We start from the raw sequence: 25,639 nt of genomic DNA on the forward strand, positions 1-25,639 counted from the left end.
GTCTCCTTAAATGCACAAGTTTCTCTACGATAAATGGACAGTAACATGATCCGGGATCGGATATCTCGATGAGACAATGCTAATGCAACGATCAAACTTTTTTTATTATTACCATTATTGTTGTAAAACTATTACCATCATATTTCTGACATTTTTCTAATTAAAATGAGACCAAACACGACGTAATTCGCAATATATTCTACTAATGTAGAAATCGTGTTGTGGTAGTTAATCGACCTTTCGAATGACGCTACACAATCGGTTTTATCGTTGATAACGTTACGATTTGCGGTTATAGTTAATAAAAATGCAGTTTGTCGTTGAATTCCTCAACAGTGAGTCACGTTCGATTACTCCTACAATTTTTCTATGCTTTCTCTCTGATTCAGAGAAAGCGCGATCTTGGAGATTTACTTGAAGCGACTAGAGATATAGTGGCTTAGGAGCTAAACGCTCTAATGGAGATAATGATGACCAATTGATTTGATCCAACTTTATCCTACTGCAATTTAACATCGTACCATTATCGATGCAATGAAAATTCAAATTATTCCAGTCACCTGACCGTCGAGAAGTTATTCGAGAATTATTTTTACAATTGATCGCATACGTTCATTAGGGGCTCGTTAACCTCGCGATCATCGGTCGGTTCGGGGCTTTTGAAAAATTCTTTTGAAAAATCTCGTCTAAACGACTGTCTCTCTGCACACCGAACGAAAATTGTACATCATGCACGCGTCGCGCAAAAGCCACACTCCTAGTCGACGAACGAGGTGTCGCGAAATGGAGTGCAACAGAATTAAAAAGCTGTTGGCCTCCGAATATTCTGACTTCTCTGATACCATCCTCGTGGAATCCCCATTCGCTGAGACCACCAGAAACGGACGAGGGATCCGTCAGGTTTCCCTTGGTCTCACGCCCTCCAAATTAATCATAGCCGCGGATGTCTTCAAGAACAACTGCGAGTACTTCTGTCCGCGTGGCCTCGACCCAACCATCGAGACCTTCGAGCTGATCTCGGTGTATCCTTTGCAGTACGTTACCCTGAGCGTGTTCAACAGGAGACATCGCAAAACATTAAAGGCAAGGTAGACAGTTCGTTGATAGATAATCCTTTCGTTCTAAAAGTAACGCAAGTCCATTCACTTTTCAGCCGAGACAAATTCTTTTAAATAAAATAAACTTGCAGCACTTTTATAACGATTCAAATGAAACTGGCCCGTACAGAGTGACTAATAGCCACTCTCCTTCAGAGTCGCCGCAACGTGACGCGCGGATTAAGATTTCACGCTGGCGTTTTATATCTGACCGACGTTGACGCGATTAGATTCGTGGACGGAAGGGCGAACTACTACGAACTTGGCGGTATGCAAAGGAGGAAAATTTGTTGGAAGAAATGGTGCGAGGAAGTGGACAGCCTGCTCGCAAGGAGGATGGACAGGAGCTCGTTATCGGAGACCACAGCTGCGAGTTCTTCGAGCTCCACGACGTTGTATATTCTTTCGTCGGAGATCGAGATCCAGGAAGAGGCTAAAACTGAAGGAAAGGAGGCAGTGTGCAGGTAATATTATTCATTTATATTGCTCGATACTTAGCTGCAAGGTAGCGATGTATAAAGATGACGATGTATGAATCTTTGAAGTTTTAAAACTCAAAGACTTCCGTCGTACACACTTTAAGATTAACACATTTTTAACAAGTGCAGAGTATGGGCGCACTACGGCGGTGCTGGGGACCACGCGGCCCCAACGTGGACTCAAAAAGACCTCTATCTCGGACCTTCTTATGATGAATTATCTAGTGGCAAGTACGCTCCAGTTCCTGTAAGATTCGCTGGCGCCAGCTTGAAGGATGTAAAGAGCGCCCTAAAAGACCTCTCCTCCTGTAGAGTCGAGAAAGCTAGTCGCAGCTGGCCAACCTGCTACTGTTTAGATCAGAATATTCAAAACGGTGGCCTGTGCGATGTCTTATTTATCAGAGACCACAATCGTAAATACTATAACACGAGCAAGTTCTTCACGACCCGCCAGAGTTGTCCCTGCGGTCGTTTGCAAGACAAAATCATCAACGACCACAAAGTTAGCGAGAAACGCAACGTGTGGTACAAAGACGAGGCCCTGGAAGAGACCTCAAGGAAGAAGGACAGTGACGATCGTCGCGTAGATTCGAAAAATCCGAAGAAACAGTTGACGGGAAGGATTTCGCGTTTCGGATTCGGAGTACCAGAAAAATGTCATTCGGGGCTGGTGCTCAGGGATTCCAAACGTGCGAGATCGGAAGCAAAGCGCGTGCAGAACTTTTACGCTCTCGTGGAGGACGGTGTGAAGGTCTGGGAAGGCGATGAGAAAGGTCGTTGCAGGTCCTCGAAGCGTCTCAGACATTTCAGAAGATATGGCCTTTGCACAGCAGCGCATTTTCTTCGTGGATTGGGACCCTGGAGTGTTCAACCTGGCGAACGAAGCTCGCTACAAGGACGCAGATCGTTCAGCCTGGTCGCTATTCGTCGTCAGCCAATTGACAACGAGCTGAGACTCCCTGTATCGCGGCGTCAGCTAGCAGCTAGTATTTCCTTCACGGCTCTGCAATCGGGGAGGTTTGGGTCCGTTGGAACCACTGCTAGAGGACGCGTGATATTATTCTGGACCCCTGAATACTGGTACAGGCCCAGACCTGCCTCTGCTGCCTACAGGTAGTTGATATCCAAAGATGATATCCACAGTGGCGCATTATACCATAAACAAAAGGTACTTGTATTTTGTAATTACTGTTCGTTTTCTCGTTAGATGGGGCCCACAAATTCCGTTTTATCTTGGGTCTCATGGATGTATAATGCGCCACTTGATACCGCGATCGAATCTTACCAATTGTATTGCAACAGGGAGCTGAGACAGCACTTGAGCCACCTACAAACTTATCGTCAGGAGAAGGAACGTCCAACGAAACGAAAATTGTTCTCAAGGAGAAGAAAATGCCAGTGCGAGGAGGACTCCATCATCGCCGCCGAGGAGAAGCCTAGCTTCTTCGAACGAATCTTCTCAGGGAATGGGTCTGGCAAGAGGAAGAGGAAATGCGAGGATCAGGAGAATAATAGCACGGTTCAGCTGAGGAGATTGCTGAGAATGGATTTCAGGATCACCATCTGGGACATAGACAGCACCACTCTGGCCACGCAGTTGACCATGATCGATCGCGATCTCTTCGTCAGGATCCCCGCTGAAGAGATCGAGATTTTGGTTTTCCAAAGGAGCTCCAGAAATACTCCTAATTTGGCAGCGTGGATAGCGTTCAGCCACAGGATTTCTTGTCTCGTTGTCAGCGAGATTCTCACGATCAAAAGGTTACGCGTCAGAGCTAGAATCATCGCGAGACTCGTGAACGCGGCTGGCAAGTGTTTCGCTATGGGAAACTTTCATTCGTGTAGGTCCATTTTGGCAGGGCTGCAAGCGCCTCCGATTTACAGGTTGCGAAGCAGCTGGTCTTATTTACGTGTCCACCATGCCACCAGGTGCGATGTCCTTTGAACAGATAAGTGTACTTGGTGGAAGGATTATAGAGCTGTAGAAAACGACACCCGAAAACAATAAAAGTCTCGCGTTACTTTTACCTCGCTATATTTTTTCCACGAAATATACATTTAACCTGTCGTTACAGAGATTCTACTACACAGAATGTTTCTGAAGTGCGTAGTAAACATTTGTATGACATTTAGTAAAATACGTCGATGAAGTTCGCAATAGTTTATATAGATTCAATATTTCGCAAACGCTTTATTGTACGAACTATTTCGACGTTCTAGGTACGACACCATGGAGAGGCTCTGCAAGATTTACAAAAGTCCATGGAATTTGGCGTATCGACGAGCCTGGTCTAAGGCGGAAAGGGAACCACCTTGTATGCCGTACGTTGGTAGTCTTTTAGATAGAATTCTCGGCATGAGTAGCATGGAAAGACGTCGAGAGTGCAATAACTTCTGCGTCGTACAAGAAAAAACGGTTCAATGCTCGAAGGACACAGGGTCTGCTAACGTAAATAAGGATGCTTCGAATCTGAAACGTAACCAGGATTTAGAACAGAGACATGGTTTAAGTAAACGTATCCTCGTGTCGGTTTTCACCAAAATGAAGTATAAAAAAAGTCGGAAAACCATCTACGAGGAGGGAGAGGATTTGTTGTGGACGTCGAGAGATCAGGACTTAGCGTGGAAATTTTTTTACCGGTGGTATAACGTTGTCCTGAAACGTAGAGCCCTCGCTAAAGAAGAGGAGAGATTGAGGGACATGGAGCCAAGGATGAGACGGGTCCTCGACGTCGTGTCCTGGCTGACGGATTGTCAGAGATGTTCTCGTGGTTACGATTTCCCAGGACACTCGTTCACGCATGAATTTCTGTTGAAAACTCGATACAGAGAGGATCGAGAGAACTTTTTCATTAGCCTCAAACTGGAACCATCGAAGATAACTTGAACGAGAACATTTGAAATAGTTGGCATTGCATTATCATCGACGGATAGGAAGAGGAAGATAACGAAGTGGATTCTTACGTAATTATTAATCCATTCGATTACGAACTAGATAATGTATGTATATAAAAATTGCATCGTTAGGCTAATAATAAAGTCTTCCGTGCGAATGTTCAGGTTTCGCAATGGAATCCTATGCACTCTTCGGGCAATCCATCGATATCGATCTCGTCATTCAAGATGAGAGGCACGCTGTATTCTACAATAACAATATGAATTAAGTGAAACTCAAGAACGACAAACAAATAAAAAAGACGTAAAAGAATTGTAGAAATTAAGTAAATTTATATATATATATACATTTTATATACATCAATCGCTTGCTGGAACAGTGTATCTACATGTGCTTTGTACTGGCATACTTATTATCGTTTTAATAAAAATTTCTGATCCACTTGTACAAGATTTTCTCGAAAGCATACCCGAACGGGCCTAACCATATATCGAACAGTTTGCGAAAAGATAACCAAGTTTCTTCCATCATCATTTTATTCCGAACAGAATATAGATATATTTATATAATTGTTGCTATACATATGCACGTATCATTTCTCTATTAAAATTCGATCAGTCGTAAACTTAAAAAAATGAGTATTCGCGATGGGCGGAAGAGTGATCCACGTACGGAAATGTCCACATTAAATTCTTTGACTAGATAACAACGCAATCATCGTATGTACAATAATAAAATATACATAGTCGACGGTAAAAAGTAAAACAACTAATGAAATCTATCGAACGACGTAGGACAAGTGGGAACAGTCTTTTTCTGGCACGATCTTGAACGTGGTCCTCCTACGATCGCGATCGACAGGAGCTGCAATATATACTTTGCTTCGTTTGAAAAATATAATTTATTACTTTCCATGGGGAGCCTGTACTCGAAAATGTGCTCGACGACAGATTTTTGTACGACTGTTGATACACCGTCTCTTTCTATTTTTTTTCTTTCTAATTTATGTAGTACACGTTTAAAAGAAACGTTCACGATTGAATACTGAACTCGCCTTACGTATCGCCAGCTGGACAATCAAATTTCGCTACCTATCGTATGATCTTCGTGGTTCCTCCTTCTTCCAATCAATTTCTCTTTTCAAAAACGTGCGTTCCCGTTGGTCTACGAAAAAAAATTAAACGAAAATTCGAAGCGCGTCCCAGCAAAGGGACACTCCCTATAATTTTCAAACGAAAGTGAAATGCGCTGACAAATGCACTGCATCGAAAAATGCACGATAGCAACAAGAGTTATCACGGACGAGTATACATATATATATATATAAGGTTTCACAAGACCAGGTTCGAGGTAACGCTATAAATACAATAAATCTCATAGAGTATCAAAAAGAATTATCTAGGATATAGTCGGAGTTCCCTATCTGTTCTTCGCGCGCGCGGTTACCGTGTTTATAATTTCATCGAACGAATTGGATCGTCGTTTTGATAGTCTTGCTAATACTATTCGTTTTGAGGCCCATCGTCGATCAAAAACCATTTAAGCCCCTGTTCAAGAGGCAGACGAGCTAAAACATCGATTCAGTCGTGAAACGTAGACAGGCGTTACGTAGGGCTTGGCGGAGTACCGAGGTTCCCGAAACGCATCTATTTTTCGGTTTCTTGATCGGCTTGAGAAGAGGTACCTTGTTTATAATATAACATCTTTGAAGTTCTTTCGCTATTATTAAGATCACATGCCGCCAGGTTTCGGAAGATTTGTGTCGTAAGCTCTGATCACGTCCGTCTGGGTCACCGAGCCTCCTTCCTCTTGAGAGAATGCAAATCCATCTGCATCGCGCAGCATGTGCAATAATAAAGAGCGCAACCCATTAGTGTCTGTTGTTAGAACAGGAAATTTGTTAGCGTACATGCAAGATCTACGGGATCGTTAGTGGTATTGTCCGATAGAGAGTTAGAGAGGGGATCGGAACTGGAGTTCTACTTGTAAATCTTAATCCTGCAAACAGGACACTTGCACAGTTACACTTCTGCGTCCAAAAGCAGCTGTAGATGTCATACGTATAAACGTATTTTCTAAATTACAATTTTCTTTCAACATATTTTTTAAATTATCTGGTACGAAAGTTTACGTGAACTCCAGCGTCGTGCTTGAAAGATTAAAAGTTTCTACTTGGGAATGTTACTCGCGCTTAGTCACTTTTACTGTGGAGAATTAGTCTCACTAATGGTTAGTAGTAGATAACACACGTTTCTAGCCACTGAGTATTTATGAACCTCTAAAATAAATGGTCAATGGCTGGATACAAACATTGTATTAATATTTACACCGACACCCTATGATCCATTATTTAAAAAGATTAGTAAAACTGGTAGTCTACGCTATAATCTAATAACATATATGTACACTGTTAGACGTGTGACAGAAAATAGTGCAAGTGCGTTTATCGTGACGAATTATTTGCCTATTGAAAGATTTCTTTCCATCTGGAATAGGCGAAAGCCGTGAAGACTGAAGCGCGTGCTTTCGGTTATGTTCATTAGAAAGAAAAAGAAGGTACCGTACGACGAGCTTAGAAAAGAATAGTATCTGTACAATATTGATTCACTCGTAAGTATTTTAAGATTGTTGTTAAATTTCTCTCTCAATACCAGCCTCTTGCGTAGACAAAACAACTTACGTGATAGCTCCACCTCGACATTAACTCTGGAGGCGGCGTTCGATCGTCTGGTGAAAACACTTTTAACGTTTTTCAGTAGCCGTGCCGTCTCCGTCAATCTGTAAAGCCGTGCATTCAAAAATTCTTTTAGAAACTCTCGACTGAACGTTGGTCGTCCTCGTCAGCACAATTCAAATGGTATACGTCGACGAACGCGAGCATACTATTAAATATTAGTTTGCCTCGAGAACTTTTGAATCGATCATCGATAACTGTCGCGCGTTCCCTTCTCTTGACAATCTATCCGATGATTGCTTATCTATAGTGATGCATGCGGTGCAATTGTTACCCTAACTCGGAGTGGACCAGGCAAACCAATTAACACAGAAAAGATAAATAAGAAATTTGTAGACACTTAGAGTCGCTTCACAACAATATCAATAGTTATGGCACAAAGATGGTTCTAATTGTATGCGTTGTCACAGCTTATCTTGCAGACCTTGCCTTAGATGTGACGCCGTTAGTTATGTCATTCAAACGGTTGAACAGTGTCACGTCTGAGGCAAAACCTGTTAGATAAGTCTTACACCGATGAGTCCAGCATATCCAAAACATGTTTTTTAACATACTCGAGGCTTCTGAAAGGTCGATGACCTGAGCCTCTCTCGATCTCTAAGAGTTGATCGTTTGCTAGTAATTTGCGGTACTAAACTTTCTGTACGTAATGCCTCTTTCGACCTTCTATGGAAAATAATGATACCAAGAATTTTTTCAGATTCTCGTGACTTTCACCGGTTGGATTCTTACAGTTAGAACTGCTAGAGATAACTATGTTCACAAGAACTGAGAAATGCTCTGGGATATATAGATTCTCAAGATCTAAGGACAGAGTTTAAAGTTAAACAGATTTTTCAACATTACTTTCCACAGAAGCGCGGCAGCTCTCAGTTTTTACCCAATAACCTTGAACACCTTGATACTGAAAGAATATTAAGATGAACACCACCTTCACAGTTTCGACCGATCTAATTTTGTCTTGCGCTCATATTTTTAACAACTTTTATATTGAAACAACACAAAGGTAGTGTTCCCCCGTAAAGTATCGCGAATAGTATTAAAGTATTGTGAGTAAAATACGTGATAGCAGTTGCGCATACCTGCGGTGCCCTCGAAAGCAAAACGTTGAACGATCATGCGGTTTGATTAACTAGCAGTGCTTTCGTCTGAAAGTGTAAAATTATAGGAGCGCTACGAGTTACGTACTACTAGGGGTACTTACACCTCGCGAGGTCGGCGATGGCATGCACAGGCCTTCACGGGATACCGCGAATAAAACATACCAGAAAACCACATTAACAAACAGTACGTGATTTTATACTAGCGAGTGTTTAGTGATCTTAACGGAGAATAAGTGTATTCTCAAGATAAAATCTGTACTATTTACATTGTTTCTGATTACGCCTTATTCAACGCAAGTCTACTCATCAACAAAATGTAAATTAACGTGCATAAATGAAAATAGTGACTACTAATTCCATACTAATGATAGGAATGAGTATTTTTTAATAAATAAAATGTACGGGTTTTTTTCTTTCTTTAGGTGTTCCTTAAACTTACATCTTACTCAAACACGATTTTACTTCTAATTGGTAGAAGGGGAAGAAAACATGACTTGCCTTATGTGTACATAAATATATAATAGACTTTGTCCTACATATGTACAAAATAATAATATAATCACAGCAAGGCGAGAAACGTATGGTCCACGTGTCTAAGAATAGTTGGCACGTATTAAACAGTAGGAAGATTTTAAAGGGAGGTAAAGAGGTAAGGTATTGGAATGCTTACGGGATCCACATTTGGTAGGAATTCGTTAGGGAGATAGAGTACGGAAATGTGCAGGCGGATGGTGCTCTGGAAGATTGGTGAACCAGTAATTGCGCGGAACAAATGGGTGGAGTCTGATTTTATTTCGCCTTCGTGGCGAACAGATCGCGGTCCAACACCAAATTAACCATCGCCTCCACGAACGTGACTTCGACCTCCTGTTGCAAGTTTTATTTTTCTACTCAATGGAAATGCGATAAATGTTAATTGTACTATTGTTATTAAAATATTTGGTGATATTAATTGTGGTGAGTTTACGAAAAAAGTATTATAAAAGCAAACAATAAATGCTACTTTTATAAAGTCTGAAAGAATGCAGCGCTATGTACATGCACCTAAGTTGTTACGTTGTTTACTTCGAATTTTGAAAATTTAATAGGGATCTACTGTTGCATCCTGCTACTATTACAAACTTGCTAAACAAATTACAACTAATAAGCCATGCATATTAAACATTAACGAATGACTGTTTTCTTTTCTTTTTTTTTTTTTTTGAGGTTAACCTATCAGTATACCATGCAATGTGTATACTGTCGTGTGTTCCGTTATTTGCCAATTAGTAGCCGTCCTAAAGATACTATGTTACGCGTTGATATTAGTTACGAAGTGCAGTTTCTCGACCCTGCATGTATAACATTCGTTAAATGATGAAATCTGAACGTTTGTTAATAGTCATCTGTGTTATCCTAATAAGTTAAATTTGTTCGTATGAACAACTCACGAGCTTCTGTAGTCGTGACTGTTGAATATGTCTCCAGGGTCCGACTTTCTGATCTCGTTTTCTCTGGCTGCCGCGGTGACGGACTTCCACACCGTATTTTTCACTCTGTAACAGAATACATATTTGGCGTGTACTTACGAAACAATTAATATATATAACTTCGTTCCATAATATTACACTATCGAGCTATTTAATAGAGATATACTTACGCTTTAACGGTAACATCCAGAAGCAATACTGCTAACGGTATAAGTACCAAACCCAACCAAAAGACAGGCGAAGAAAACAGCATTCTATCATTGCCTACCATTACGGCACCCACATTTAATGCAGGCCAGAAATTACTGAAATCAAACAAATTCGTAAGCGTGCCGTTGAGTATCTCCAACACAAATAACGCATAAATATATCGTGAAATTTACCTATATATAAAAATAAATAAGAACCAAAGCAAAATAGATCCCCACGTTGCTAAATGAGTGACCCACGTCCAAGAATTTATTATTAATCCCGCCTTTCCGCATACCGTCACTACAACATACTAGTAACAAACATAAATCCAACAATCGTTCTTTAGGAAGTGATAATACTACAGTGTGTAATTTAAAACCTACAGTATACACAAAATTTCCCAAGACGATGTATCCACCGTCTCTACCGTTTCCCCATATTACATCTTCCTTTAGAGCCATTAACGATAACCAGTAGAGGAGAGATGAATGTAGTAAAGCATTAATGATCCATACCCAAAACACCTAAATAAATAAGCAATATTGACATTTTGTAGATTACAGGATCTCAAATATAATTAATACCTTAATATTAAATGACGATTCTCCAGTATTCTTAGTAGCATACAGTCCCGGGTGAGCTAAATGCGTTTCCGCGGAACATACTTTATCAAAAAGTCCCATAGCTAATGGAGGTGCTGCTGTAAAGACCTAATGCGATCGATATATCATTAGGATGTTGCATTATAACAATTGTATTACGATAGAATAAAGATATACCGGAACTTACAACATTGTAAAGTCCTATAGACCATCTTTCAAAAAGAATCTGTCCGGACCAGCCGGAATAAATAGCGAACCACAATTCAATAACATACAGACAGATATTTTTGTAAAACGAGTATAATATCAGTTTACACATCCTACTATAGTTCCAAGAACCATGTACAAACAATAGGCGTTTCAGAAAACGAAACTGTGCGATAGAATAGTCAGAAGCACATGCTGCTTGAAGACCTTCAACGCCAGAAATTCCTGGAAATGCAAAACACAAATTATATAACGTAATCCTGTTTATTTGTAACAAACATAATATGCCGTGACCTTACCCACACCAATATGGGCTTTCTGAATCATGGCTACATCATTTGCGCCATCTCCAATTGCAAGCGTTACGGCTTTCTTATTACTTGTAATCAAATCAACTACCTGAAAATACATATTGTATTATCAACACGGTACGTAATAAATTGCAAATTATGCGATTCACAAAAATCACCTCAGCTTTCTGCATCGGCGAAACTCTACAACAAATAACGACTTTACAAGACGAACATAAATCCAGAAAGTCCATTCTAATATCACAGGATAATGCATATTCTAGTGTATTTCCATCTATAATAAGTGCTACTTCATTTTGACATTTTAAATCAATCCCAAAATCGAGACAGCGTTGTATTATAACCTCTCTTGTTTTCTACAAGTAAATATAAATTTCAAAACCATTTTCAAGACGAATCTATAAGGCCAGATGTAATAACATTAGGTTTTCTTACATCTAACGACGACTCATTAATGATGTACAATGGCATTCCATGAGTAATCAATCTACAAGAGTAGCCAATATTAATGGCAGTTTCCTGTTTATCTCCAGTCAGTACCCACACATTAATATCAGCTTGTAAAAGAGATTGTATTGTCTCCGGTACCTTAGATCATGAATTGTAAATATATTAATATAACTTATTTTTGAGGTTATGTATTCAATAAAAGCTATATACCTGATCCTGTAATTGATCTTCAATAGCAGTGGCTCCTAATAATCTTAATTTTGTTTCAATAAGATTTGCAGCATTCTCAATCATTTTTTCACGATTTCCCATACTGATTGTTGCATTATGATAAGTTTCACGCCACCACTATTTGTAGAAAGAGGACAATTAACTACATTATTCGTAAACGTGAACAAAATAAGATATAAATAAATTATACATACTTGATAAAAATTGTCAGGTATGTCAGCAATAGCAAAACAAAGCGTCCTTAAACCTTCAGTTGCGAACATTTCTAAATGTTCCAAAGTCGCATCTCGGAAGTCGTCTAAACTAATCTGATCCGGATCACTATTTTCTACGGGAGCTGGGCATAGTCTTTCGTAAATAATGGAATCTGCTCCTTTGCAAAGGAGTTTAATTTTTCCTTCTGGCGTTTTTATAATCAGCGACATTCTTTTTCTAGCCGACGTGAATTCTATCACGTTTAATACTTCGAATCGAAGTCTTTCACCCAGTGCTATTACTTCCACATAACTCGGCGTTCTAGTATCGAACACGTAATTAAATTTACGTGCTCCATCTACTAGTGCCCTTTCATCTATGAACGAAAATAATATAATACAATTTTATAGAAAGCTTATTTTTAAATAAATTAATTACCTGGAGACGCAGCATGATAAATTATAGTATCATCAATTTTTTCAGGAATAACAGTATGACACACTGAAAGCATAATCATAAACTCATGCAGTACCATTGCATGGTTTGCAATTTTCTTATCACCAGGACGAGGAGAATCTTGCACTAATCGTCCTTCAACAATATCTTTAACTAGTTCACTGTTAATATTACTACCATCTCCATTATCATATGAAGGATTTGGCAAACTGTAAGACATTACATTTTGAAATAGAACTATGAGATGAATTAAAATAACGCAAATGATATACATTAAAAACTTACTCGTACACCTTGCCGCCAATCGAACATCGTTTAAATTCCATTACATTTTTTGTAAGTGTTCCAGTTTTATCAGTAAAGACATAGTTAACCATACCAAGTTCTTCGTTAAGATTACTTGTACGAGCCATTGCGGGAGTATCCGTTTCCGCATGATACATTTCAATGTCCATATTAATAAACGTGGCTTGAACAAATCTTACAACTTCTAATGTAACTTGCAGCGAAATTGGTATTAAATTGTTAAATAAAATAATAAATGTTAGAAGATTAAAAGCAAAGTTTTTAGTTGTTTCCTCTGAAATAAATAAACAATTACTTAATCGTACAACCATAATCTAGAAATAAAGTAAACGAGTAAATCGATTTTACACCTTGTAAACCTAAATACCACAATCCGTCGATCTTAGCTTTTGTCCACAAAACGTTACACACTGCGGATAGAAGGCACAGTAAAAGAAGTATAAAGAATAACATGAGTATTTGGGTATTGGTCAGTCTGTCTAATGTGGATCTTTTTAAAGGAGCGGTTGTGGTATTGTTTTGCATAAGTTTAGTATCATGTCCTGTATAGATTACAACACCAAACACCCAACGCGTATTCCTTAGCATTGCACCACGAAGCAATACCTGATCGGGTCCCAGAGCTACGCTCCTAAAAACGTACAAAAATGTTTATTTAATGCAGTTTTAAAATTTTTCACATTTCTATAAGAAACAATCGTACTGTTTATTAGTTTCTCGTAACACTCCATGAAATTCATACAGATGTCTATTCGGTGATTCACATTGGATATTCGCATGAAAATTCATTAATTCCGCGGTATCCAAGAGACTGGCAGTGTCAGGATGGGCTTGCCGAATCTTCAAGTTTGTTTCTCCATCCAAATTGGCAGTCTCTATGAAAGACATACCTTGTGGCTCCGATGATGACAACAAGATTAAATCGGCAGGGAAGAAATTGTTGTTGTGGACCTATACGTATTAAAGAGTAGCACTAATAGAAATGTGTTATTTATTAATAATTACCACATTAGTGAACTTGAACATAGAATACAACCTTAACAACATCACCTACTGCAACATTTCGCCATTGGATCCACTGCCATTGACTATTTCTCAAAACTTCCACTTCTCTCATGTTTATTTCATCATCTGCTCTATGCCTTTTCTGCAATAAAGAATGCCATTACAATATATTTCATTAAATCATAATAATTCGACAGTACTTACAATGTCTTCCACTATCTCTTTCAATGCAGATACACTAAGAATAAAAATTAATGGAACCAAAGTTGTGTATCGTCCTGTTGGTGACACATCTGGTATTTGCTAAAATTGAAATGAACGAATAAAGAAACAGTCGATAATTTAAGATACAGGATAAGAAGATACAGCTGTATTCATAAATTACCTGCATAAGGGCAATGAACAGGAAGAAACAATTACTGTACCGGCGAAATTGTTCAAAAAGGAACATAGGTATAAACGAAAGAAATGAATATTTCGCGGTGGAAATGCGATTATTTTTGTATTTCGCGGGTTGATGCGGGGCATTAATAAAAACCACCCTCTCTTCATTGTTGTCGCTCTGTCGCGAGAAGCGCTGATCGTCACCTTGAGATCCTCCATTTTCCGCTCTTATTGGACCAACTGCGTCAACAAAATAATCAATTTGCATTATACCAATGTAACTTTTCGCTGTATGTTAATATTGCTTTCTAAAGCTTTCGATATCTTCGTAATATTAGTCCATGGTAATCTCAAAATAATTCGGAAAATTGCATCAACATTAACGACTTAAAAAACTGCAATGACATTCGCCCAAAAGGTGTCATTTTATGAAAAATATTACATTAGTTCTCGTAAATTTACTATAATAACACTTGAAAGAATTTTTTAATCGATTACATTAGTCACACGTCTAACTCGATCATTCGTCTAAGTACATATTTTCTTAATGCACGAACTTACGATTTTGAGCGTGCAAATAAAGATGAAGTTGAGATCTGAGTTCGTTGTACCATTGTATCACCTTAGAACTCGCTATTTCCATGTTGTTGTTTGCTAAATTAAACGTCTCTCACATTACTTCGTTGATTCGAACCATATTTAACCGACGATAGGGAAACACTGTACAAACATATAGTAGCCAGTACGGTTTTGATAAAGCGTTGACGGTAATAGAATACGATCTAGTGTTTCAAGGTTATAGCGGTAAAGATTCTATAATTCTTTCAGAACAAATTGTATCGACGGACAAATTACGTGAGTCAGATCTACATATGTTAACTACGTCGAAGAACGTTTCGTTAGGTTATCCAACTATAAAACGACACGATCTCGGGATCGTGCTATCATCTTCGAGGTTATAGTTGCGTATTCCAGAAAAAATCTCATTAAAAAATGATTTATCGCCAATGTGAATTACACAATCTAACAAGAGTTCATTCGAATCTGACTCATGCACAGCGAAGATGATTTTCGTATATTTTAGTATGTTGGAAGGGTTTAAAATACTTTTTCTGCGTCTACATTTATATACGTTACAAACTGCAAACAAAAAATCGTTCATGTCACGTGAAATTATTGTTGGTCGATAAAAAGTGATCGTATTAGCAAGGGAGATTTAGCATGCGTGGTAATACAAAAGCAGAATTTGGAATGATGCATATTTTTTCAAGTCGTGGTTCTTTCAAGGTCATATGAGCGCGAGTCTTGAAATAACGTGCTAAAACATGGATGTAGTGCTCCGTCGCATTCACAAGTTACATGTTCTTACAAATACTAATATACAGGATCGAAATTACGTGGAAGCAAACGATGCATTGGATAACTTTTAAAAATAAGTAAAAAAAAAAAAATGATTAACCTATGGAAGTGAGCGTTCCATACCAACTGACGAGGGAGGTACTCATGTAATTATAATACTGCGTATGCTTGGTAGTAATCAACTACTCAGGTTCCACTTGTTTTTAATTTGTAATACGAGTTGGAAGGGTTGCTTAAATTCGAAATCACCAACGAGGCGTTGGTAACACTAGTACCGGCCCTGACCATGTATTGTATTAAATTACATTACAGGAAACAAAAACTGACCAATATCAAATTTCATTACACGTTAAATAGTAATCTTACACTGTTATTCATACATTATTTCGCGAGACGCGTTCACGCAAAATATTTATTTTCGTACATTCCATAGCCTCTCGACACCGATTATTTAATAATTACTTCCGGCATTATCCATCCGTACGTCACCACCTATTAAACAAGTTGTGTAACGATTAGGTAAACGAAATTAGAAGTGAGACAATAGCCAGCTCGAAATATGAGGAAATAATACAATTAAATTGGATCGAACAGGAAAACAGAGCAAAGATCAACGCCGAATTAAAAAGATAGAAATCAACCGTACGATTACACTCGGAACTGTATTTTTGTTCGATCAGGTAGTAACAATCTAAATTATTCCTCGGCTTTGTTTTGACATTTCAAAAATAATTCGAATCTTTCCTCTTGGCTCATCGAGACCAACTCGTATAGATGGGCAACAATCATGCGAGACACGTACGCACTGTCACCACGAAACGGTGGTTAACGTACATTAATAGCACACTTTTTCCGCCCGAGATAACGATCGGTTAAACAAACTACATATCTGCGTCATTGTACCGGAGGAAGCTTCGCGTCTATCGCCACACCCCTGTCGAACCAACGAAAACACAAATACGCGTGAAAACAGACCTACAGATCAATGCACACGGAACGACATTTAACCGAAACTAAAAATCCTTCGTAGAGGTTCCGAAGCCAGGGATATCCTTGCTCATATCGCGTTTGGAAATTTGCTCGGCTCGCGAGACACTGATTCGAGCACGTAGGTGGCACTGAATAGCGGTGACTTCTTCGCCGTGGTATACGTGACCCTCATAGACCGTCGACGAACGAATAATTTATGAATTCTATTTATACCGCTCAAATGATACTTTATTTCGGGTAGATTTTTCAAATAAATCTTTGTATTCGATAATTACGCGTTTTTACTCGAGATGGATAAAAAAAATGTCGAGTATATCGATGCAATTATGGTTGGAATTATAGGAAAGGGTGACATGAACGTAAGAGGTTCATTAAATAGATTAACGTCTTCGATATAGAAATTGTAGAATTTGAACAGAATGCGTCCGCAATGTTGGATAAACGAAATTGCGTAAGCCACGGGCTGTGCAGTTGTTTGGTACAATACTGCTGAGGGGGTGTCCACAAAATGCGACAGCCCTGCACACGTGTTACCCCGAAAACGCATGCGCCTGCAACCGGCAACAAGTTGGTGTCAGCACCGTGCTGTACTCCTCTGGCACTTGCTGTGTATACGGGGAGGTGTACGGTAAGGTTGCGTCAATAAACAACCACGATGTCCGTAGACTATGGGCCAAGGACACCTCCGCTGGGGTGCCTCCACACCAGGGATATCAAACCTTATTGGACAATCCGGTCACGTTACTTTGGTAAAGGCGCAGCGGCTCGTTGCGTTCGCAAAGTGCGACAGAACGTTAGGAGAACTACGAAACTAACTTAAACGAGTCGAAAACCATAGATTATAATTCTATTACTTACAAGGGAACATATCCAACTGTCCGTTTCTGATTTTGATGAAACTTGGTGGGTACGTTAAGCAGGTGAAAATAAGGGATACGTATTTTTTTATAGCTGCCCAATCGGAAGTTTAGGGGTTGAAAAAGTAGGAGGCAAATGTATTGTATTATATATCAATGGATTCGGAAAGCAATTTCCGTTCATTTTTGTCGTTATATAAATTTGTCTATCTCTTAAAATAATGTAACAAACAATTTCTTTTGTTATAAACAAATTACATTTTACAAAATCTGTGACCACTTTGTGTTTTACCTCATGAAACCATGAAACTTTTCCCTAAGAAAATTTCTTGTATCTATTGTAGTTTTCGAGATAGCATTTTTCTGCTGAAACTTCAAGGGGTGATTTCAACCCCTAAACTTCCGATTGGGCAGCTATACAAAAATACGTATCCCCTATTTTCACCTGCTTAATGTACCCACCAAGTTTCATCAAAATCGGAGACGGACAGTTGGATATGTTCCCTTGTTAGATAAGAATCAAAATATAAACGATAACGTTTCAACTAGAGATCCTTACCTCACGTGTATCGAAATACCCGGGTACACGGGTAATTAATGGATCCGTGTTTTAATCCGTGTATTTTTAATACACGGGTACCCGGGTGTCGAAATACACGGGTATCCAGGTACGTATACGTGCATGGAAATACACGGGTACGCGCATTGACTTGAACATTTACTTTAGCTAATAAATAAAGTATTACAAATTACGCTAAAAAATGTATTCTGTTATATTTATTCTTCTTATGTTTATATCTTTTTTATTTATTCATTTTATTGCTTGTCAATATTTTCAAAATGAATAAGGATCATTATTTTACGTAGAATAAAAGCTTTTTTTTACATAAAAGTTTGTATATAAAAATATGTAATTGGATACTGTGCCCGTATAATTCGGTGTATGCGTACCCGTGTATTTCGATGCACGTGTACGTATCTGGATATCCGTGTATTTCGATGCCTGGGTACCCGCGTATTAAAAATACCCGTTTAGTGTTATTAATTCCTTAATACGCGGTACACGTGTTCCGTGTACCCGTGTATTTTAATACCCGTTTCAAAACCGTGATCTCTAGTTTCAACCAATCTTCGGTCGTGTATACCTCTGACAATGAGTTTCTTTGTCTCGCAACAATGTATGATCTACTATTACCATTGTACGCTTAGATTTTACGACGATTAGCACCTTCGATGTCTATCGCTTGCACCGTATTTCCACGGCAGTGGAAAACATTTTATCTTGATGATATTGACCAAGTACGGTAGAATAATCCATGTATAGACCGCCTCAATATTTCACTGACCTATGGCTCCGTAGTTCAACAACGATCACTCTACCTTCAACTTTGTATCCGATTAGAGCTTTTACCTCGCTTTTAATTCCTGTTTTACAAGCAGTGAGTATCGACCGTAGAAATGTACCGGGATTGCTAAATACGGGGAGCATTATTAATGTACAGGATAATGTCTCACCTTCGGAACTCGATTCGACCGGTCCAGAGTCCTGTAGCTCGATGTGCTCGCGTGTCCTTCGTCGTGCGTTCGATATCGGGTTTATGCGTAGGCCGATGTTATCGACGTTATCGATGTTTCCCAGGTCGATGGGACTACCGATTATGTAGGGCCCGGATTGTTCTTGCTTCCCGTCGCTGGCACGGCCGCTAGTGGATGAGAAACTGCTACGAACACCGTTGTCTTGCGGAGGCGTACCGTCCATGTGAGGTATGGAAGAAAGATCCGGAGGTGTGAAAGGACGCAACGAGCCAGGACTGGGAACCCGAGGGCTCCCCCTGGCAGTTGGTTGCATTGAATGCAGAGGGGCCTAAATCAGACAGAATTGGTTAATGCAGATGGCGGCCATGTTGGATGTTGAGGCTTGAGGAAATAAAAGGGATAGCTCGAATGGTAGTGTTATGTCTAGTCCTCGAAACTGGTTCAGATTTGAATGCTGGTTAAGTAATTCGCTCGTCGAAATGTTTCTCTATTTACAGGGGCATCGGGAACCGGAATATCGTGCTACAAATTTTCAACGTGCGTGACCGAGAGAACGGTCACGGTCGTCTGGCTGGGCTCGCATTCTATGCGGCAGCCATTTCTCTAGTGATGGTCGTTCGAACTTGCGTGAATCACGATTATTCCGCCCGTGGGGTCAGGAATGTGCGTAGCAGAGAAGAGGTACTAGATTTCTCACCCTCTTCCATTATCCAAATTAGTGTTTCCTAAATTCGGTCAGTCATGGAACACTTCCCATCTCGTGACATGTACAGGGTGAGTAGCTGGTTCTGATTGTTTAACAAGAGAAGATTTCTGAATTCATGTATTTTAAGTATTATCTTTAGTATATTAATTTGAGGAATAGAATCTGAACTCGTCCTCGATAGTGATTCTAATCGAAAGGAACAATGGTACAATATATTTCTTTCAATTTTTCTCAGCTTTGAACTCCCTTCAAAGCACCCTTTCAGGCAGCTAATAACTTCTGATTCCCTCCTCCTACTTTTTATTACCATAGAAATTAGATCTGACTCATGACCTCGATCAACAGCACCACACTGTATATTTTCATATAAATTGCATTAAAGAAACAACATGGTCTACGATTTCTTCTTTATTGAATTAAATAATATAAACATAACCACGAGAATTCATTATTGCTTCAATTACAAACGTGTTACGTTTATAATAATACAACGTCTTTATTGATATCGTTCTTCTTAGAACACTTAAAACTCACTTATCAATTTTGTGGCTATCTGCTGCCAGTGGATCTGAAGTTTTTTAATAACACCATTGCCATGTTAGGTTCGAGGAAAAGTACGTGTACATAACCCAATCAATAAATTGATCGATCTTTATCAGTTTTCCTGCACTAAGTGCGAGAGACACTTTTGCTCACATACGCGGCTGCTCATTACAATCACATACTGACAATGAGAGTAGATGTACAGTGTCGTACAGGCTTCACTTGAAAGCTAAGCATTATTATTTAAATACAAACTTTAATTAACGTTTAACGCCAATTAACGCCAATTTAAAATAAATGTAAAATTAATCAAATTTTTAAAGCTACGATACAGTGTTCTCTTTAAAAGGTTCTAATTGTGCAATTAATTTGAAAGTTCAACGCTACGTCCCAACAAGCCAGCACCTTAAAACGTTGAATGTCACATCGAGTTTGCAAAAAATCTTGCCAGGTCAGGCTTCTGCAGTCTCCAAGCAGCACAATAGACGCATATACAGTGAGAATGAAACGAACAAGGAAACACTTGTTTCGTTTTCTCTGGCTAGACAATTCTACAATCTGAAAAGACTTCTACACAAGCACGACAACCACAACTTATTAAAAATACCAATATCATTCGCGGCATGATAAGATACGAGTCTTACTCGTGGCGGTATGACGCGGTTCTATGGTTTTACGTGCCATCCATATCCGGGTGACATCACAGCCAACGTGTTAAGAATTCTTCTGCGTATATTACGTTTTTAAAGAACCACGGATGGAATAACGCTCGAACTTCCAAACGGAACTTCATTGTACGAGTCTTGAATGAAAAGTAGTGACTTCGATTTCGTAACTTCTATCAATATCAAGGTAGATACTGTAATGGATATTTTCGAGAATTTGTGGGGATATCCACGCGTCTCTTAGACAGGATTCACTGCAAGGAAGTGTACGAGGACAGGAGATGGTCAACGCTTTCCTAACGCTTTCCTAACGATTTTAGTATCAAGCATTAGTAGCAAATGAAACAGGAAGTTTCCAAGCATTATCCTCGTTACTCATTCATTAAAATACATTGATTTTTGTAGAAGTTAAAATATAGTAAACTCTACTCGTCCTTCAGCCTTCGTACACGTTACAATTTGTTGGTCGATATTTTCGTTCCCATTGAACCATGAAACGGGGGTTTAAGCGAAAATAACGATACGGGGGGACGAAGCGTGAAAAAGTGGATCCACGATTGTCCGAAGGTTCTCGGATTATCCTGAAATGCTGACTGCGATGATTTACTGTTATCATTATTACCGAACGTAAATATCGATGTTCTAGGCGTGCACAATCACGATTCATGGGATGAACACCGTTAGACTGTGACAATTAACGGTTGAGCGACGATAAGTCATCGCGTTCGTGTGGGTAACTTGTACGCGAGCCTGTATGTACGTTCGAGTTAACGTTAAAACCCATCGAGGGAAATAAACACCGTCCAAGCAATAAAAGTCGATAGTTTCAACGGCAGACGGGGAAATCCCTCTCGCAGTTCAAAGAAAAAACTAACGAAGGGAGTGAAAAATTATTTTTAGAGCCGATGTCGGTAAACTCAACCCGTCGTTGCTCTGGTGTGAGTGTGTTAATTTGCGTAAAAGTCGCCTTGACACGAATACTGTCATTCGAGTATAATATTCGTTGGAGCAAAAGCAGCCATTATCTACGTAAATTCATTAATTATATACAGTCGGTATATCGTTAAAAAAAGAAATGCGCAATAAATGAAATGACCCAATTATCGACTAATTGGAAATGAAAATAAATTTAAAGCCTATGTTTCACTAGAGATACAGAACCTAGTGTTATAACTGTTAATAATTATATGAAAGAAAAAGAAATGTGTATTATAAGACAATTCTTAGATGTTTGGTCATCATACTCGGGAGAACTCTCAAGAATCTTAGAGTCTCATAAAAACAGGTTGCTAAAATTCAAACTTAATAACCCAAAGTTCTCGCCACTTTTTTAAACATTTCCGCAGCTATTCCTGAATATATCTGTACTCCTTTCCACCAAACATCACAGAATTCTGTCACAGAAGTTCTGAAATACTTTTTTGGATCATTATTTTCAGAGGAGATAGAAAAATGTGTTCCAAAGGAGGAAGAAGACTGGATGGTGTCGCTACTCACTACTTTCAATCGGATCGGCCAAGGCGGGCGTCTAGTGGCCGTCTTGCGATCGTTTCTGTGTTCCTCGATGTTCGAAAACTACCGCCACGCTATCAAGACTCCAGTGACGTGTGCGAACGGAAATAATTTATTCCTCTTAATCTATGTCAGAGCCGCCAGACGAGAAACACCTGGCAGCCTATCGGCGGCGTGGTCGTTTCCTCGACTACTTTTCGCGATGACACTTTGAACGCCACGCCGATCACGGAAACCACAACGAATCCCCCCTCCGGCGGGACGATAATCGTCCAAGTTCTCGTTCGTGCAAGCTTCGAAATCGGAGTCGAGATCGCACTCTTTCGTTGATGATTCAAGTAGTGCACACGCGTTTCTGGTCGGACTGGTCGCGGAGCAGGTATTCCAACTCGCGGGCCAGGCGAAAGAATGTTCGAAATACGTCTCGCGAACGTCCGATTCAAGGCTGAAATAGATCCAGTCCGTAGCCACGCACCGAACAGCACTGTGACTTAATATTTCATACGTCGAGAGATGATATATCGTCGGAGACCAAATTCTTGCGAATGTAAAATTCTTATGCAAATAAAAATACAATAAACTGTCCACTAGTTGCTCGTTAAAAGAACGAAATCTCAGAAATATTTCACAATTCGTAACTAAACGCGTAATCGTCCAAAGATCGTTACGAATGAACGTTAGATTCGTTATCTATTCGGATAAAGCATCGCCCATCTCTGTTCTCAGCGGTGAGAGAAGAGCACCTAGCTAATGACGCGTCGCGGCGAGCACTGTGTTCTAAAATACGTTTGCAACTCCATGAAGTCTCCACCACGCGAGAATTCGATTCTTCCTCGTGCAACGATCAATCATCGCTGCGATAATATTACCGGATCCGCAATACGAGTACCGCGGGCTGGTGTGTTGAAAACTGACAAGATAGCTGGCCACTGAAAAGTCCCAACGATAACGGTAACAGGTGCGCGTGTGTTTATCACGAGGGACTGTTTCAAGTCGTACGCACCTTGGCGTTCGTACGCGACACACCGAAATGTCGATCAATGGCGGGGGGAACCACCATTCAGATCGATAGAAACGATTTCATTGATTCCTTAACCATCGGCACGGTCACGCGATTCACGGTGAAATTCTTACCAGATACAGAAACGCGATACCAACGGTGATCTCATTTGTTTTTTTTGGGTGGGGGGGAGAGAATAGATGATCGAGGCTTCTCTGGAAATCCTAAATCCATTTTTAAGATTAGCTAACACTGCGTCACAATATTTCACGATAGTGTCGAGTTACCTTGGGTACAAACGAAGTGGACGAAAGGTTTCGTTAAATTTTTTCTTAATTACGGAAGATCGACAGAGGTTCACCCAGTTTTTCCCATGTAAATTGGAGTTACGCGTCTGTATAATTTTCTGAAAGTGAAGTTTAGGAATGGGAACGTTTACCGAATGAGATGAGTGGTATATATAACCTCGTCAAGGGTACTGGCGCATACTTCAACATTTAGTTTCTCGGTTATTTCAAACGCAGCGACGCGTGATCGTTAAAATTGCAAATGAATGTTCATAATTAGATTCTCCAATAATATCACGAGGCAATATTGTAGCAAGGCTGACGGATATAACGTGTCCGATACCAATCAGAATTTTAATTTACTTTGTACGAAACAATTCGTCGTTGAGGAGAGTAAAACGACGGAGGACAAACACATCCCTGAAGTTACTCAGTGCTGGGTACAATCCATCAACATGGACGGATGTCCGACTTGTACATGTTTCTTTTTTTGTTCATTTTTCCTTTGGAGAAGGTTGCGTTAGAGCGTTGGAAAAATAACCCGACAATTTGAAACAGTGACGAGACTCCTTTTCACGGTTGGGTTCGCACAGTAGAATCCATCAGGGCTAATTAGTCGCAATGAATCGAGTAATTGATGATTCAGAACGAAACGTTGAACTAACGTAATCAAGAGCCAGGCAGTCACTGCCCTGTGCACGCGTGCACAGAATTATGAAATCAGAGCCAGTGTCACGCTTGGGGGGGTGGGGGGGGGGGGGGGGTGAAAGGAGGTGTCTTCCTATTCCCTTTCAAACGATTTTCTCGAAACGAGGACACGAAGCGAGGCTAAGTTGCGGGACAAAAAATAATTGAACGAGATTTTCCGAAGGACGAGGGTCTCGAGAGAAACGCTTATGGCGTGGGCCTTTCTCATAAAAATGTCGTTTCAGATAGAAATCGGTCGGCCAACGGGCGCATTATAATATTTTACGCCGATAAGCTTCACGTGATGGCGACTTTTATGCTTCTAATCTATTTTCCACGCGAAAACCGTGAAACGCTGCATCGTGGGAAGAATCTAGTAGGTTGACTACACTCGAAGTTGTATTGATGAGAGAAGGGAAGATCAGTCCTGGATGCAATCTCGAGTCCTGCTGGGGGTTATACGCTTGAGTTAGCTGAACAGCTGACCAGTGTGTTTGGAACGAAATGCTACGATGGAGACTGGGTGAAGAGTTTTCCAGATGATGAAAATGTCACTCTCACCGAAGGATGTAAACACGAGAAAACAGACCAGGGTTCACTGGACCCCATCGAGGACATTCTAAAGTTAACCAGGGTCCGAACTTTCCTTCCCTCTGCAATACATCTCGCACTCTGCGAAGAATCACTCTTGCAATCACTGTGCATCGATTCTTAAAGTTCGACGATCACGACTTCTCGACTTCGATGAACAACACCGCGCAGGGGTGAGTCACGATCGAGCCCATACACAAATCTCAAAAGAAATAAACTTCGCATATCACTGTTTAAACGAACATTGGAACTATTAATCGAAGTTGAATAAATATTGGAAGAACGATAGAATGGGATAAACGTTACTACATATTATTCGAATAAAACGACCGTGCTTGTCCATCTTTGACTATCTATCAACTTCACTCATCTTCCTCTGTGTTCCTTCGTTCGTCACACGTGCACGTGAACTATAGTCCTTTGTCTTTCGTTCCTGGAGGTGGATTTCCATGCCGACGAGACCACGCATGTACACTCTTACCTGAGAGACGCGTCGACTCTCTCTCTCCTCTGCCCGCTATAAACCACCCGCGAAGTTTTGCGCGTGCCACTTGCCTCCCTCCCCCCTCCCCTCCCCTTCGACGTACCCGCGATTGATTCGACAAATTAGACCGCAACGTGATTTCAACCGTTACGCGCTCGACGTACACTTAATCTCATATGGGTGAAACACGTGCTGCTGAAGATTACGGACAACCGAACGAAACGGATCCAACCCCGATCGCGGTTCATTACGGTGCCTTCCCTGTTCATTAAGGAGGAGGATTACAAATCAGGAAGGTGTTTAAT

General features: G+C 40.0%; 2 protein-coding genes and 1 long non-coding RNA gene across 18 annotated transcripts; 2 read left to right on the forward strand and 1 right to left on the reverse strand.

Annotated features, from left to right (window-relative positions):
- The first annotated feature begins 1,418 nt into the window (after positions 1-1,418).
- LOC128873248 (uncharacterized) lies at positions 1,419-4,465 on the forward strand. The gene is made up of 4 exons (XM_054116679.1): positions 1,419-1,561; positions 1,706-2,689; positions 2,879-3,505; positions 3,797-4,465. Exons 1-4 carry the CDS (start codon positions 1,434-1,436, stop codon positions 4,461-4,463), a joined length of 2,406 nt encoding a protein of 801 aa, XP_053972654.1. The 5' UTR covers positions 1,419-1,433; the 3' UTR covers positions 4,464-4,465.
- Positions 4,466-4,579: 114 nt separating this feature from the next.
- Positions 4,580-19,163, reverse strand: LOC128873247 (probable phospholipid-transporting ATPase IA). Of its 16 annotated transcripts, XM_054116662.1 has the most exons (23): positions 18,839-19,163; positions 14,679-14,771; positions 14,119-14,357; positions 13,938-14,036; positions 13,765-13,875; positions 13,432-13,679; positions 13,079-13,359; positions 12,708-13,002; positions 12,405-12,631; positions 11,966-12,342; positions 11,751-11,888; positions 11,526-11,678; positions 11,249-11,446; positions 11,079-11,178; positions 10,760-11,004; positions 10,555-10,680; positions 10,354-10,494; positions 10,162-10,280; positions 9,949-10,083; positions 9,740-9,844; positions 7,153-7,250; positions 6,157-6,301; positions 4,583-4,718 (listed from the first exon to the last, which is right to left on the reverse strand). In XM_054116662.1, exons 1-22 carry the CDS (start codon positions 19,080-19,082, stop codon positions 6,204-6,206), a joined length of 3,870 nt encoding a protein of 1,289 aa, XP_053972637.1. In that variant the 5' UTR covers positions 19,083-19,163; the 3' UTR covers positions 4,583-4,718; positions 6,157-6,203. The 16 variants fall into 16 exon arrangements, with proteins under 16 accessions (XP_053972640.1, XP_053972637.1, XP_053972647.1 ...); XM_054116665.1 differs by lacking the exon at positions 7,153-7,250 and having other exon boundaries at positions 4,580-4,718; XM_054116672.1 differs by lacking the exons at positions 4,583-4,718; positions 7,153-7,250; positions 18,839-19,163 and adding exons at positions 15,577-15,968; positions 16,452-16,765 and having other exon boundaries at positions 4,780-6,301.
- Positions 19,135-24,269, forward strand: LOC128873249 (uncharacterized). Its single transcript, XR_008456373.1, has 3 exons — positions 19,135-19,270; positions 19,357-19,633; positions 22,213-24,269. It is a non-coding gene; the product is annotated as an uncharacterized LOC128873249 (long non-coding RNA).
- The last annotated feature ends 1,370 nt before the right edge of the window (positions 24,270-25,639 follow it).

The sequence above is a fragment of the Hylaeus volcanicus genome, chromosome 3 (assembly GCF_026283585.1).
Source record: "Hylaeus volcanicus isolate JK05 chromosome 3, UHH_iyHylVolc1.0_haploid, whole genome shotgun sequence".
NCBI classification, from domain to species: Eukaryota; Metazoa; Arthropoda; class Insecta; order Hymenoptera; family Colletidae; genus Hylaeus; species Hylaeus volcanicus.

Excerpts from the sequence above, each read along its gene's own strand:
- LOC128873248 (XM_054116679.1), top strand. The coding sequence starts at position 1,434 with ATGGACAGGAGCTCGTTATCGGAGACCACAGCTGCGAGTTCTTCGAGC. Across the intron at positions 1,562-1,705 it reads GGAAAGGAGGCAGTGTGCAG|AGTATGGGCGCACTACGGCG; the intron begins GTAATATTATTC and ends TAACAAGTGCAG. Across the intron at positions 3,506-3,796 it reads CGTGTCCACCATGCCACCAG|GTACGACACCATGGAGAGGC; the intron begins GTGCGATGTCCT and ends TCGACGTTCTAG.
- LOC128873247 (XM_054116662.1), bottom strand. The coding sequence starts at position 19,082 with ATGGACGGTACGCCTCCGCAAGACAACGGTGTTCGTAGCAGTTTCTCA. Across the intron at positions 11,447-11,525 it reads TTAATGAGTCGTCGTTAGAT|AAAACAAGAGAGGTTATAAT; the intron begins GTAAGAAAACCT and ends ATTTACTTGTAG. Across the intron at positions 10,281-10,353 it reads TGGGAAATTTTGTGTATACT|TATGTTGTAGTGACGGTATG; the intron begins GTAGGTTTTAAA and ends GTTTGTTACTAG.